Source organism: Anomaloglossus baeobatrachus, chromosome 6 (assembly GCF_048569485.1).
Source record: "Anomaloglossus baeobatrachus isolate aAnoBae1 chromosome 6, aAnoBae1.hap1, whole genome shotgun sequence".
NCBI lineage: Eukaryota > Metazoa > Chordata > Amphibia > Anura > Aromobatidae > Anomaloglossus > Anomaloglossus baeobatrachus.
The window spans coordinates 184,099,392-184,111,519 of NC_134358.1; the positions used below are offsets into that span (position 1 = coordinate 184,099,392).

Below are 12,128 nucleotides of genomic sequence, written 5' to 3' on the forward strand. Positions count from 1 at the left end.
GCTGTGCGCGGTCCCCACGGGGACACAGAGTACCTTAAAGTAGCAGGGCCATGTCCCTGAACGATACTCGGCTCCTATCCAGCAGAGTCCTCAGGAGCTGTGGATGGAGCACGGTCTCAGTGCCTGGAGACCGATAGGATCCCACTTCACCCAGAGCCCTAAGGGGAATGGGGAAGGAAAACAGCATGTGGGCTCCAGCCTCCGTACCCGCAATGGATACCTCAACCTTAACAACACCGCCGACAAGAGTGGGGTGAGAAGGGAGCATGCTGGGGGCCCTGTTAAGGGCCCTCTTTTCTTCCATCCGACATAGTCAGCAGCTGCTGCTGACTAAGCTGTGGAGCTGTGCGTGCATGTCTGCCTCCTTCGCACAAAGCATAAAAACTGAGGAGCCCGTGGGAGCACGGGGGGTGTATAGGCAGAAGGGGAGGGGCTTTACACTTTTAGTGTAATACTTTGTGCGGCCTCCGGAGGCATAGCCTATACACCCAATTGTCTGGGTCTCCCAATGGAGCGACAAAGAAACTGAGGGTCTTACAGGAGTTTTGCAGGTACGTATCCTATCCTGCCATTAGCAAGCCATGGCCCACGCACAGTCAAATTTAAATCGTGGCTCTGTTCAAAGTCCATGCTGTAAACACCAGCGCACACAAAAATGGAGCTGTGCCAAATGCATACTCAAGAAGGTGCACAGAGCAACACAGGATTTCAGGAATGATGCAGATTATTCCGAGCTGTCAGTCAAGTTTGGAAAGACATATTTAGGCACCAGAGTTCACGACTCTCCAGGTCAACAGATGACTCTTTTAAGGAAAAATTTACATACATTAAATATGGCCAGATTACAGATGGGCATCATTGTTAACCTCTTACTGTGCTGGGTAACAGGTTGGTGATGATTGTAGAATCTAAATATTTGATAGGACAATTATTTCTGGTTCGTCCTCGTACGACTGACAGATGTAACAAGCTGCAGTCCCATCATACAGTATTCTCCCAATAAGCTAAAACAACCGATATCAGGATAAAAGGCAAACCAGTATATGTGAACTAATGCTCTGAACATTACCTTTCTGTGCTCAGTGACAAGAACTCGCAACTGCAATTCAATCTCATTACTCTCTGTAGCACCGTCAAGCAGTGAGCTGCAGAGTGGAGGGAATGGAAGAAGGGATGTACTAGATCCAAGAAAACATATGGATTTAATGGCTTCTTCACTCATTGGTTTCCACCTTGATTCATCATGCAGATCAAACACACAGAAATCAACTGAATCTGATGGCTGGCAATTGGCCAGGAACCGCTGGTGGTTAAAAATGCATCCAATGGTTTTATATGGGTAGAGAGGCTTTGGCTGTTCCACCATAGGAGGGTCATCTGGGTTGACAGGCTTATGGATGTATCTGCAGATTGAGGAACAAGATATCATGCAGAAGAATCATAGACATGACTGGGCATCACATATCTTATCTGCCCATACAGCAAAGTCACAACACCCATAATTCATCCAGAAACTTAGAACCACCATTCATGTGTTCAGTAGTTACCTTTGTCCTGTCAAACTCTCCCAGAAGGCAACTGCTCCATCGGTGCTATACGTCATCACCCACGTGTGGGCTATTCCTTTTCCTTTTGTACCAACACATACATAGGCATCTAACCCAAAACCAAGAAGAAGGCTACAAAGGAGGGTGCAATGATCTTCACAGTCACCCTAAAAAGAGACATAATAGGTAAAAATATTATGAATTGTGGACACATTGTAGAAAAGTGAAATAAAACCACTCTAAAGAGGTGAAAAATAATGGAAAGGAAGCTGGAAGCTATGATACATCTATCTTTGAATTTATCTGGCAGAGGCAAGTTATAGAAGATGGAGAGTCAGGTGGTCATCATACACATTAGGTTTTGCTGACATCTGTGTTAGGGGTGCTTTACACGCTGCGACATCGCTACCAATAAGTCATCGGGGTCACGTCGATAGTGACGCACATCTGGCGCCGGTAGTGACATTGCAGCGTGTAACACTAATGAGCGACTATCAACGATCGCAAAATCGTTCCAAAACGGTGATCATTGACACGTCGTTCATTTCCTTAATATCGCTGCTGCCACCGGTACGATGTTGTTCGTCGTTCCTGCGGCATCACACATCGCTGTGTGTGACACCGCAGGAGCGACGAACATCTCCTTACCTGCGTCCACCGGCAATGCGGAAGGAAGGAGGTGGGCGGGATGTTACGTCCCGCTCATCTCCGCCCCTCTGCTTCTATTGGCTGGCCGCTTAGTGACACCGCAGTGACGTCGCTATGACGCCGAACACACCTCCCCCTTGAGGGAGGGATTGTTCAGCAGTCACAGCGACGTCACTGACCAGGTACGTGCGTGTGACGCTGCCGTAGCGATAATGTTCGCTACGGCAGCGATCACCAAATGTCGCACGAGCGACGGGGGCAGGAGCTATCGCGCTTGACATCGCTAGCAATCGCTAGCGATGTCGCAGCGTGTAAAGTGCCCCTTAGAGTCTATGTAACAGATTGCATCATTTTTACTGGGGAAAAAAAATTGTGCAGCATGCACTAGTCAATAGTGTCCGTCAGGCAGTGTGTGTAAACATCATGTGACAGAATTTATGCAGAAGATCAGTGCTTAAAGCACAAGAGGAATCCGATCCACCAAAAAAACTGTTGTAAAAAATTAGCACGTTTTCACACTAGTTTTCCCAAAATGGGTAGATCTGGGGCGAAATGGGGATATGCAGCCACAGATGGTCTTATTTATTACGAGCTGCGGCATTCCTTACTCCAAAAATCTTAATCCTACTACTGACCGGGGTAAGATTTAAGGCGTGGTGCATGTCACCTTACCTGTACTATATTTTTTAGTGTCCGTTCAAGAAATGACAATGTTTCCCAATTAAAAAAAAATGGAACACAACTGCAAAGAAGGGAATTTTGTTTACTTACCGTAAATTCCTTTTCTTCTAGCTCCAATTGGGAGACCCAGACAGTGGTGTATAGCTACTGCCCTCTGGAGGCCGCACAAAGAACTACACTTAAAAGTGTAAGGCCCCTCCCCTTCTGGCTATACACCCTCCCGTAGGAGTACAGATTCCTCAGTTTTAGTACCAAAGCAAGAAGGAGGAAAGCCAATAACAGTTTCAAAAACAAATTCAATCCGATAACACGATCGGAGAACTTAAGAAACAACATGAACAACATGTGCACCCGAAAAAACGAAACCCTAAGAACAAATAGGGCGGGTGCTGGGTCTCCCAATTGGAGCTAGAAGAAAAGGAATTTACGGTAAGTAAACAAAATTCCCTTCTTCTTTTTCGCTCCTAATTGGGAGACCCAGACAGTGGGACGTCCAAAAGCAGTCCCTGGGTGGGTAAAAAGATACCACATGAACGGGCTGTCAGACAGCCTCTTCCTACAGGTGGGCCACCGCCGCCTGAAGGACCTGTCTACCTAGGCTGGCATCTGCCGAAGCGTAGGTATGCACTTGATAGTGTTTGGTAAACGTGTGCAGACTCGACCAGGTAGCCGCCTGGCACACTTGCTGAGCCGTAGCCTGATGCCGTAATGCCCAGGACGCACCCACGGCTCTGGTAGAATGGGCCTTCAGTCCAGATGGAATCGGAAGCCCAGCAGAACGGTATGTGTGAAGAATTGGTTCCTTGATCCACCGCGCCAGGGTGGATTTGGAAGCTTGCGATCCCTTATGCTGACCAGCGACTAGGACAAAGAGCGCATCCGAACGGCGTAGAGCCGCCGTGCGAGAAATGTAAATCCTGAGTGCTCTCACCAGGTCCAACAGATGTAAACCCTTTTCAAATTGGTGAACTGGATGCGGACACAAAGATGGTAAGGTGATATCCTGATTGAGATGAAAGGAAGAAACCACCTTGGGAGAAAACTCTGGAATTGGACGCAGTACTACCTTGTCTTGGTGAAACACCAGGAAGGGAGATTTGCAAGATAACGCCGCTAGCTCGGACACTCTTCGAAGAGACGTGACCGCCACAAGAAAAACTACCTTTTGTGAAAGCCGAGAAAGGGGAACCTCTTTCAAAGGCTCGAAAGGCGGCTTCTGGAGAGCAATGAGAACCTTGTTCAGATCCCAGGGTTCCAATGGCCGTCTGTAAGGAGGAACAATATGACAAACTCCTTGGAGAAACGTGCGTACTTTAGAAAGCTGTGCCAAGCGCTTCTGAAAGAATACGGATAGCGCGGAGACTTGACCCTTAAGAGAGCTAAGCGACAAACCTTTTTCCAACCCAGACTGCAGGAAGGAAAGAAAAATTGGCAATGCAAATGGCCAGGGAGAAAACCCTTGAGCCAAGCACCACGCTAAGAATATCTTCCACGTTCTGTGATAGATCTTAGCTGAGGATGGTTTTCTAGCCTGTCTCATTGTGGCAATAACCTCCTGAGATAAACCTGAGGCCGCTAGGATCCAGGACTCAATGGCCACACAGTCAGGTTCAGGGCCGCAGAATTCAGATGGAAAAACGGCCCTTGAGACAGCAAATCTGGACGGTCTGGTAGTGTCCACGGTTGGCCTACCGTGAGATGCCACAGATCCGGGTACCACGACCTTCTTGGCCAATCTGGAGCGACGAGTATGGCTCGATGGCAGTCGGACCTGATTTTCCGGAGAACTCTGGGTAACAATGCTAGAGGTGGGAACACATAGGGGAGTCGGAATTGCGACCAATCCTGAACCAAGGCGTCTGCCGCCAGTGCTCGGTGATCGTGAGACCGTGCCATGAAAACTGGGACCTTGTTGTTGTGCCGTGACGCCATCAGATCGACGTCCGGCGTCCCCCAGCGGCAACAGATCTGCTGAAACACGTCCGGGTGAAGTGACCATTCTCCTGCGTCCATGCCCTGGCGACTGAGAAAGTCTGCTTCCCAGTTTTCCACGCCTGGGATGTGAACTGCGGATATGGTGGACGCTCTGCTTTCCACCCACGTCAAAATCCGTTGGACTTCTTGAAAAGCTTGGCGACTGCGTGTTCCCCCTTGGTGGTTGATGTAAGCCACCGCCGTAGAATTGTCCGACTGAATCCGAATCTGCTTGCCTTCCAGCCATTGTTGGAAGGCTCGCAGGGCAAGATAGATTGCTCTGATTTCCAGAACATTGATCTGCAGGGTGGACTCTTCCAGAGTCCACATCCCCTGAGCCCTGTGGTGGAGATACACCGCTCCCCACCCTGATAGGCTCGCATCCGTCGTGACCACTGCCCAGGACGGGGGAAGGAACGACTTTCCCTGTGACAATGAGTTGGGGAGAAGCCACCAACGGAGAGAGTCCTTGGCAGTCTGAGAGAGGGAGACAGTCCTGTCGAGGGACGTCGATTTCCCGTCCCATTGGCGTAGAATGTCCCATTGTAGAGGGCGCAGATGAAACTGCGCGAACGGGACTGCCTCCATTGCTGCTACCATCTTTCCTAGGAAATGCATGAGGCGCCTCAGTGAGTGCGACTGGCTCTGAAGGAGAGATTGCACTCCAGTCCGTAGCGAGCACTGCTTGTCCAGTGGAAGCTTCACTATCGCTGATAAAGTATGAAACTCCATGCCAAGATAAGTCAGAGATTGGGTCGGGGTTAGATGAGACTTTGGAAAGTTGATAATCCACCCGAAACTCTGGAGAGTGTCTAGTGCCACCTTCAGACTGTGTTGGCATGCCTCTTGAGAGGGTGCCTTTATAAGCAGGTCGTCTAGATACGGGATGACCGAGTGACCCTGCGAGTGCAGAACAGCTACAACTGCTGCCATGACCTTGGTGAAGACCCGGGGGGCTGTTGCCAGACCGAAAGGTAACGCTACGAACTGTAGGTGTTCGTCGTGTATGACGAAGCGTAGGAAACGCTGATGCTCTGGTGCGATCGGCACGTGGAGATACGCATCCTTGATATCTATTGATGCTAGAAAATCTCCTTGAGACATTGAGGCTATGACGGAGCGTAGGGATTCCATCCGGAACCTCCTGACTTTTACGTGTCTGTTGAGCAACTTTAGATCCAGGACGGGCCGATACGATCCGTCCTTTTTTGGGACCACAAACAGATTGGAGTAAAAACCGTGACCTTGTTCCTGAAGCGGGACGGAGGTCACCACTCCTTCCGCCTTTAGAGCGGCCACCGCCTGCAACAGAGCATCGGCTCGGTCTGGTGGTGGAGAAGTTCTGAAGAAACGAGTTGGCGGACGAGAACTGAACTCTATCCTGTACCCGTGAGACAGAATATCCCTCACCCAACGGTCTTTGACGTGTGACAGCCAGATGTCGCCAAAGTGGGAAAGCCTCCCACCGACCGCGGGTGTGGGAATCGGAGACCGCAAGTCAGGAGGACGCCGTCTTGGCAACGGTTCCTCCGGCTGTCCTTTTTGGGCGTGACTGAGATCTCCAAGAATCTGAGCGTCTCTGGTCCTTTTGAGTCTTTTTTGACGAGGCGAATTGGGACCTGCCCGGTCCTCGAAAGGACCGATAACCAGACTGACCCTTCCTTTGTTGGGGTTTGTTTTGTCTGTGTTGCGGTAAGGATGAGTCCTTACCCTTGGAGTGTTTGATGATTTCATCCAAACGCTCTCCAAACAATCGGTCACGAGAAAAAGGCAAATTGGTTAAGCACTTCTTGGAATGAGAATCTGCTTTCCAATGTCTCAACCACAGGGCCCTACGCAAAACAACGGAGTTGGCTGACGCCACTGCCGTGCGGCTTGTAGCGTCAAGAATAGCATTAATCGCGTACGACGCGAATGCCGCCATTTGCGAGGTCAATGGTGCTACCTGCGGGGCACATGCACGTGTGACGGAGTCAACTCGCGCAAGCCCGGCTGAGATAGCTTGGAGTGCCCATACGGCCGCAAAAGAAGGCGCTAATGACGCTCCAATCGCTTCATAGATGGATTTCAGCCAGAGCTCCATCTGCCTGTCAGTGGCATCTTTAAGTGCCGCTCCATCTTCAACTGCAACCAAGGATCTAGCTGCAAGCCTGGAAATTGGAGGATCCACTTTTGGACACTGGGTCCAACCCTTGACCACCTCAGGGGGAAAAGGATAGCGTGTATCTTTAAGCCGTTTAGGAAAACGCCTTTCAGGATAAGCGTGGGGTTTCTGGATTGCGTCTCTAAAGTCAGCGTGGTCCAGAAAAGTGCTTAAAGTACGCTTAGGGTATCTGAAATGGATTCTCTCGTGCTGCGAAGCTGACTCCTCCACAAGAGGAGCTGGTGGGGAAATATTTAACATCTTATTGATGTTAAATATAAGATCATTAACTATGGCGTCACCATCTGGTGTATCTAGATTGAGAGCGGTCCCAGGATCAGAATCCTGATCAGTTACGTCCGCCTCATCACCCATAGATTCATCTCGCTGGGATTCTGACCATTGAGATGAATGTGAAGGCCCGTCATAGCGAGCCCGCTTAGGCTGCCCGGGGCCATCGTCCGAGTCAGAGTCTTCACCCTGAGGTGTATATGCCCGTCCCGGAGCTTGGAGCTGAGGGGGACCAGGGTGCAATGATTGCACAGTGTCCGTGGCCTGAAGTACAGGCCTAGCTCGCAATGTGTCAAGAATTTGTGACATAGTGAGAGACATTCTGTCAGCAAAAGCTGCAAACTCAGTGCCTGTCACCTGGACAGCATTCACAGGTGGTACACCCTGGGTCACGTCCAGCAGAGGTCCCAACTGGGCAAGCGCCGCAGGGGCCGAGCACTGCACACAATGGGGGTCCGTGGAGCCTGCTGGTAGAAAAGTCCCACAAGCGGTGCAGGAAGCATATAATGTCTGTGCCTTGGCACCCTTGCGTTTTACGGACGACATGTTGCTGGCTCTCTGCAATGTGAGAGAGTCTATAGCCAAAGGGCGCCCAGCGCTATGCAATACAAAGTATTTGTATAAACAAAATACTAAGAATAATACTGGCACAAGAGGGGGCTTACCGCCCGCTGAATAGCGGGTAAGAGGCTGCAGATTCCCTGTCTGGGTCTCCCCGGCTCCCCTCTGCAGCTCAGCGTGTCAGCAGGAATGGCTGCCGGCGTCTGTGGAGAGGGGCGGTCCGTGGGAGTTCCCAAACAAAAGTGCGGGAACAGTGTCCCCTCTGTGCCGAATGTGAGGGCTGGAGTATGTAAAAACGACTCCAGCCCTCAGCGCTGATGCACTGGCCAGCGTCCCGCCCCTCTCCTGACTGGCAGGTCTGGGGGCGGGAACGAACGGAAGCAGGCCGCAAAAGCCGGGGACTCGAGTTATCAGCGCGGCCGCCGTAAAAGCGCGGGCCGCGCTGAAGTCCCCGGCGCACCACAAGTGTCAGCCGCGCCGCAGTCCCAGCGGCCGGCATGACCGTTCCTAGACGTGGCCAGCGTCCCGCCCCTCTCCTGACTGGCAGGTCCGGGGGCGGGAACGAACGGAAGCAGGCCGCAAAAGCCGGGGACTCGAGTTATCAGCGCGGCCGCCGTAAAAGCGCGGGCCGCGCTGAAGTCCCCGGCGCACCACAAGTGCCAGCCGCGCCGCAGTCCCAGCGGCCGGCGCGACCGTTTCCCGCTAGTGTGCCTGCTTCAGTGAAGCTGAATGAGGCCTGGCACAAGCGCCGTAGCGCTGATGTCCCCCGGCGCACTACAACACCCAGCAAGCTGCGGTGTGAGCGCCTGCACGGGGACACAGAGTACCTTGAGGATGCAGGGCCATGTCCCTGATGTACTCCGCTCCATCCAGCATCTTCTCCAGGGGCTGTAGATGGAGCACGGTCTCAGTGCCTGGAGACCGGTAAATCCCACTTCACCCAGAGCCCTGTAAAAAGGGATGGGGAAGGAATCAGCATGTGGGCTCCTGCCGCCGTACCCGCAATGGGTACCTCAACCTTACAAACACCTCCGACATACAGTGGGGTGAGAAGGGAGCATGCTGGGGACACTATATGTGTCCTCTTTTCTTCCATCCGATATAGTCAGCAGCTGCTGCTGACTAAAAACAATGGAGCTATGCGTGCGTGTCTGACCTCCTTGCGCACAAAGCTAAAACTGAGGAATCTGTACTCCTACGGGAGGGTGTATAGCCAGAAGGGGAGGGGCCTTACACTTTTAAGTGTAGTTCTTTGTGCGGCCTCCAGAGGGCAGTAGCTATACACCACTGTCTGGGTCTCCCAATTAGGAGCGAAAAAGAAACCATAACATATAGAGCAGGCACATACGAACCAGCCTGAAGCTCAAGCACTTTGAACACCTGATCGGATGGGTGCCGATAGTCGGAACGCTACTGTTGGAATATTGACAGCTTATTCTGAGACTGAGCCAGCATTTTTAAAAGGCAGGTAAACCTTTTAAATAGACATGTGATCCTGCAGAAATAGTCAGGTTCAGATAATTTTTATTTAATCAGTACGACCAACTTCAATTTAAATTTATGAATACTATAAAAATGTGAAGACAGAATTAAAGAATACCTTATTTCTACAGAGAAATGCCAGCATAGAGCACCACTGTTCTTGTTTACCACCTCCACCAACAACTGGGACCTTTTCATAGCCAAGGACATTTACAAAACGTGCCGCTTGTCGAGGTGTGTCCAGCAGACGTCCGGCTTTAAGAGGGCATACATAGCAGCACACGGGACGGTTCAGTCCATTTTCATCCTGAGAGACATAAATAATAAAAACAATGTACTTTATTAAACAAATGACACAAGCTGCTGAGCACAGAGACTGGCTACAGCACTGAATGTGATAAGATAGTTACAGGCAAAACACAGACCGAAACAGCGGCGGAGAGCTGGACCCAGGGATGGCGAGACCCTGCTTTGTTTGTTATTTTAGATATTTTATAGCTTTAGGGTCCACTTTCCTGAAAGAGGACTACCCTTTCAAAACTCATATTAAACACTAGAAAAGTATTTCTGCAATGCTTTAACTTCAAATTCAAGTCATAATTCCAGACCTAGAGAACTGGGAACACTTCTGTACTCTGAGTTCAGAATGACCAATGTGCAGCTTTGCTAAATCAAAGTGGAAATCTCTAAAGAGAACATTTCGGTGAAAAACACAATTATGTCCGACCTGCAATATTTTAAAAGCCAGCCAAAGCGTAATACCTGGGCAAAGATCTTCACAAGTCTGGAATTGTGGGATGGACGAATTTGCAGATATTCTCTCCACCACTGTTTTGCATAGACCAAAAACAATCGTTCCTTCTCTGCTATCTTCTGTCGCTCCATTGTCAGCTAAAAGAAATGTTACTATATAGAGAGCAAATTCCTTCATATGTACAGACATTCTGCAAGAACCAACACGTCTTAAGAAGGAAATGGCTATTGGAAGCCATCAAATACGGTTCAGTAAGAAATAGCTGCTCCCCTGTAATATCTAATAATTATTTAACGGCAACTTAAAAACCAAAGTGGCACCGGCCCCTACATTTCTCACTCATGTCACAGCACAATGCAAATGTCATGTCTGAAAAAGAGAATTTTGTTTACTTACCGTAAATTCTTTTTCTTATAGTTCCGTAATGGGAGACCCAGACCATGGGTGTTTAGCTTCTGCCTCCGGAAGACACACAAAGTACTACACTAAAAAGTGTAGCTCCTCCCTCTGAGCTTATACACCCCCTGGTGAGCAGACCCAGCCAGTTTAGTGCAAAAGCTGAAGGAGAATAGCCACCCACAAGTAGAACAGAGCAAAAGCCGGAACAACCGGAGACTCTGTCCACGACAACAGCCGGTGATAACACGCGGAACAAGAAAATTGCCAACAGGCAACAGGGAGGGTGCTGGGTCTCCCAATACGGAACTATAAGAAAAAGAATTTACGGTAAGTAAACAAAATTCTCTTTTTCTTTTTCGTTCCTTTGGGAGACCCAGACCATGGGACGTTCCAAAGCAGTCCCTGGGTGGGAAATAAACAGAAAAACTAAGAAGTAGGCAGAACCTAACATCACAAATGGGAGACAGCCGCCTGAAGGATGCGTCTGCCCAAGCTCGCATCTGCCGACGCATGAGCATGCACTTGGTAGTGCTTCGAAAAGGTATGCAGGCTAGTCCAAGTGGCAGCCTGACAGACTTGTTGAGCCGTAGCCTGGTGCCTAAAAGCCCAAGAGGCACCGACAGCTCTGGTCGAATGTGCCTTGATCCCCGGCGGGGGAGGCACCTGAGTACTCTGGTAGGCGTCTGAAATGGTCGATCTAATCCAACGGGCTAAGGTCGGCTTAGAAGCAGAGAGACCCTTGCGCCGACCTGTGGTTAGCACAAAAAGAGAAGTGCACCGCCTAAGTGCAGCGGTGCGAGACACATAGATCCGGAGAGCACGCACCAGATCCAGAGTATGCAGTGCTTTTTCAAAGCGATGAACAGGAGCCGGACAAAAGGAAGGAAGGGTAATGTCCTGGTAAAGGTGGAAAGGAGAGACCACCTTAGGAAGAAAGTCCGGAGTCGGACGGAGAACCACCTTGTCCTGATGAAAAACCAAAAAAGGTGACTCCGAAGAGAGCACAGCCAAATCAGAGACTCTCCTGAGGGAAGTAATGGCCACCAGAAAGGCCACTTTCTGTGAAAGACGATACAAGGAAACTTCCCTAAGAGGCTCAAAGGGGGGTTTCTGCAAAACCGTGAGAACTAAATTAAGGTCCCAGGGATCCAAGGGCCGCCGGTAAGGCGGAATGATGTGAGACGCGCCTTGCATGAAGGTGCGGACCTGAGCGAGACGCCGCTGGAACAGAACTGACAGAGCTGAGACTTGTCCCTTGAGAGAGTTGAGGGACAGTCCTAGCTGCAGACCGGACTGTAGAAAAGACAGAAGGGTCGGCAAGGAGAATGGCCAAGGAGGATGGTCAGTAGAACGACACCAGGACAGGAAAATTTTCCAAGTCCTGTAATAGATCTTAGCGGAGGAAGACTTACGGGCCAGAGTCATAGTGGAGATGACTTCAGGAGGGATACCAGAAGCCGTCAAGATCCAGGACTCAAGAGCCACGCCGTCAATTTGAGAGCCGCAGAATTCAGGCGGAAAAACGGACCTTGTGAGAGTAGGTCTGGACGGTCTGGGAGATGCCACGGCATCTCTACGGACAGATGGAGCAAGTCTGGATACCAAGCTCGCCTGGGCCAGTCCGGTGCAATGAGGATGACTCGACAGC

At 50.4% G+C, this 12,128-nt stretch overlaps 1 protein-coding gene across 3 annotated transcripts in view; it reads right to left on the minus strand.

Moving 5' to 3' along the window:
• CEP76 (centrosomal protein 76) overlaps positions 1 to 12,128 on the minus strand; it is a 54,181-nt gene that overhangs the window by 16,309 nt on the left and 25,744 nt on the right. For all 3 annotated transcript variants that reach the window (XM_075314576.1, XM_075314575.1, XM_075314574.1), the window contains exons 8-11: positions 10,090 to 10,218; positions 9,446 to 9,634; positions 1,548 to 1,714; positions 1,070 to 1,403 (exon numbers count right to left, since the gene is read on the minus strand). In XM_075314576.1, the coding sequence (XP_075170691.1) occupies positions 1,070 to 1,403; positions 1,548 to 1,714; positions 9,446 to 9,634; positions 10,090 to 10,218 (819 nt within the window). The remainder of the gene's footprint in view (positions 1 to 1,069; positions 1,404 to 1,547; positions 1,715 to 9,445; positions 9,635 to 10,089; positions 10,219 to 12,128) is intronic.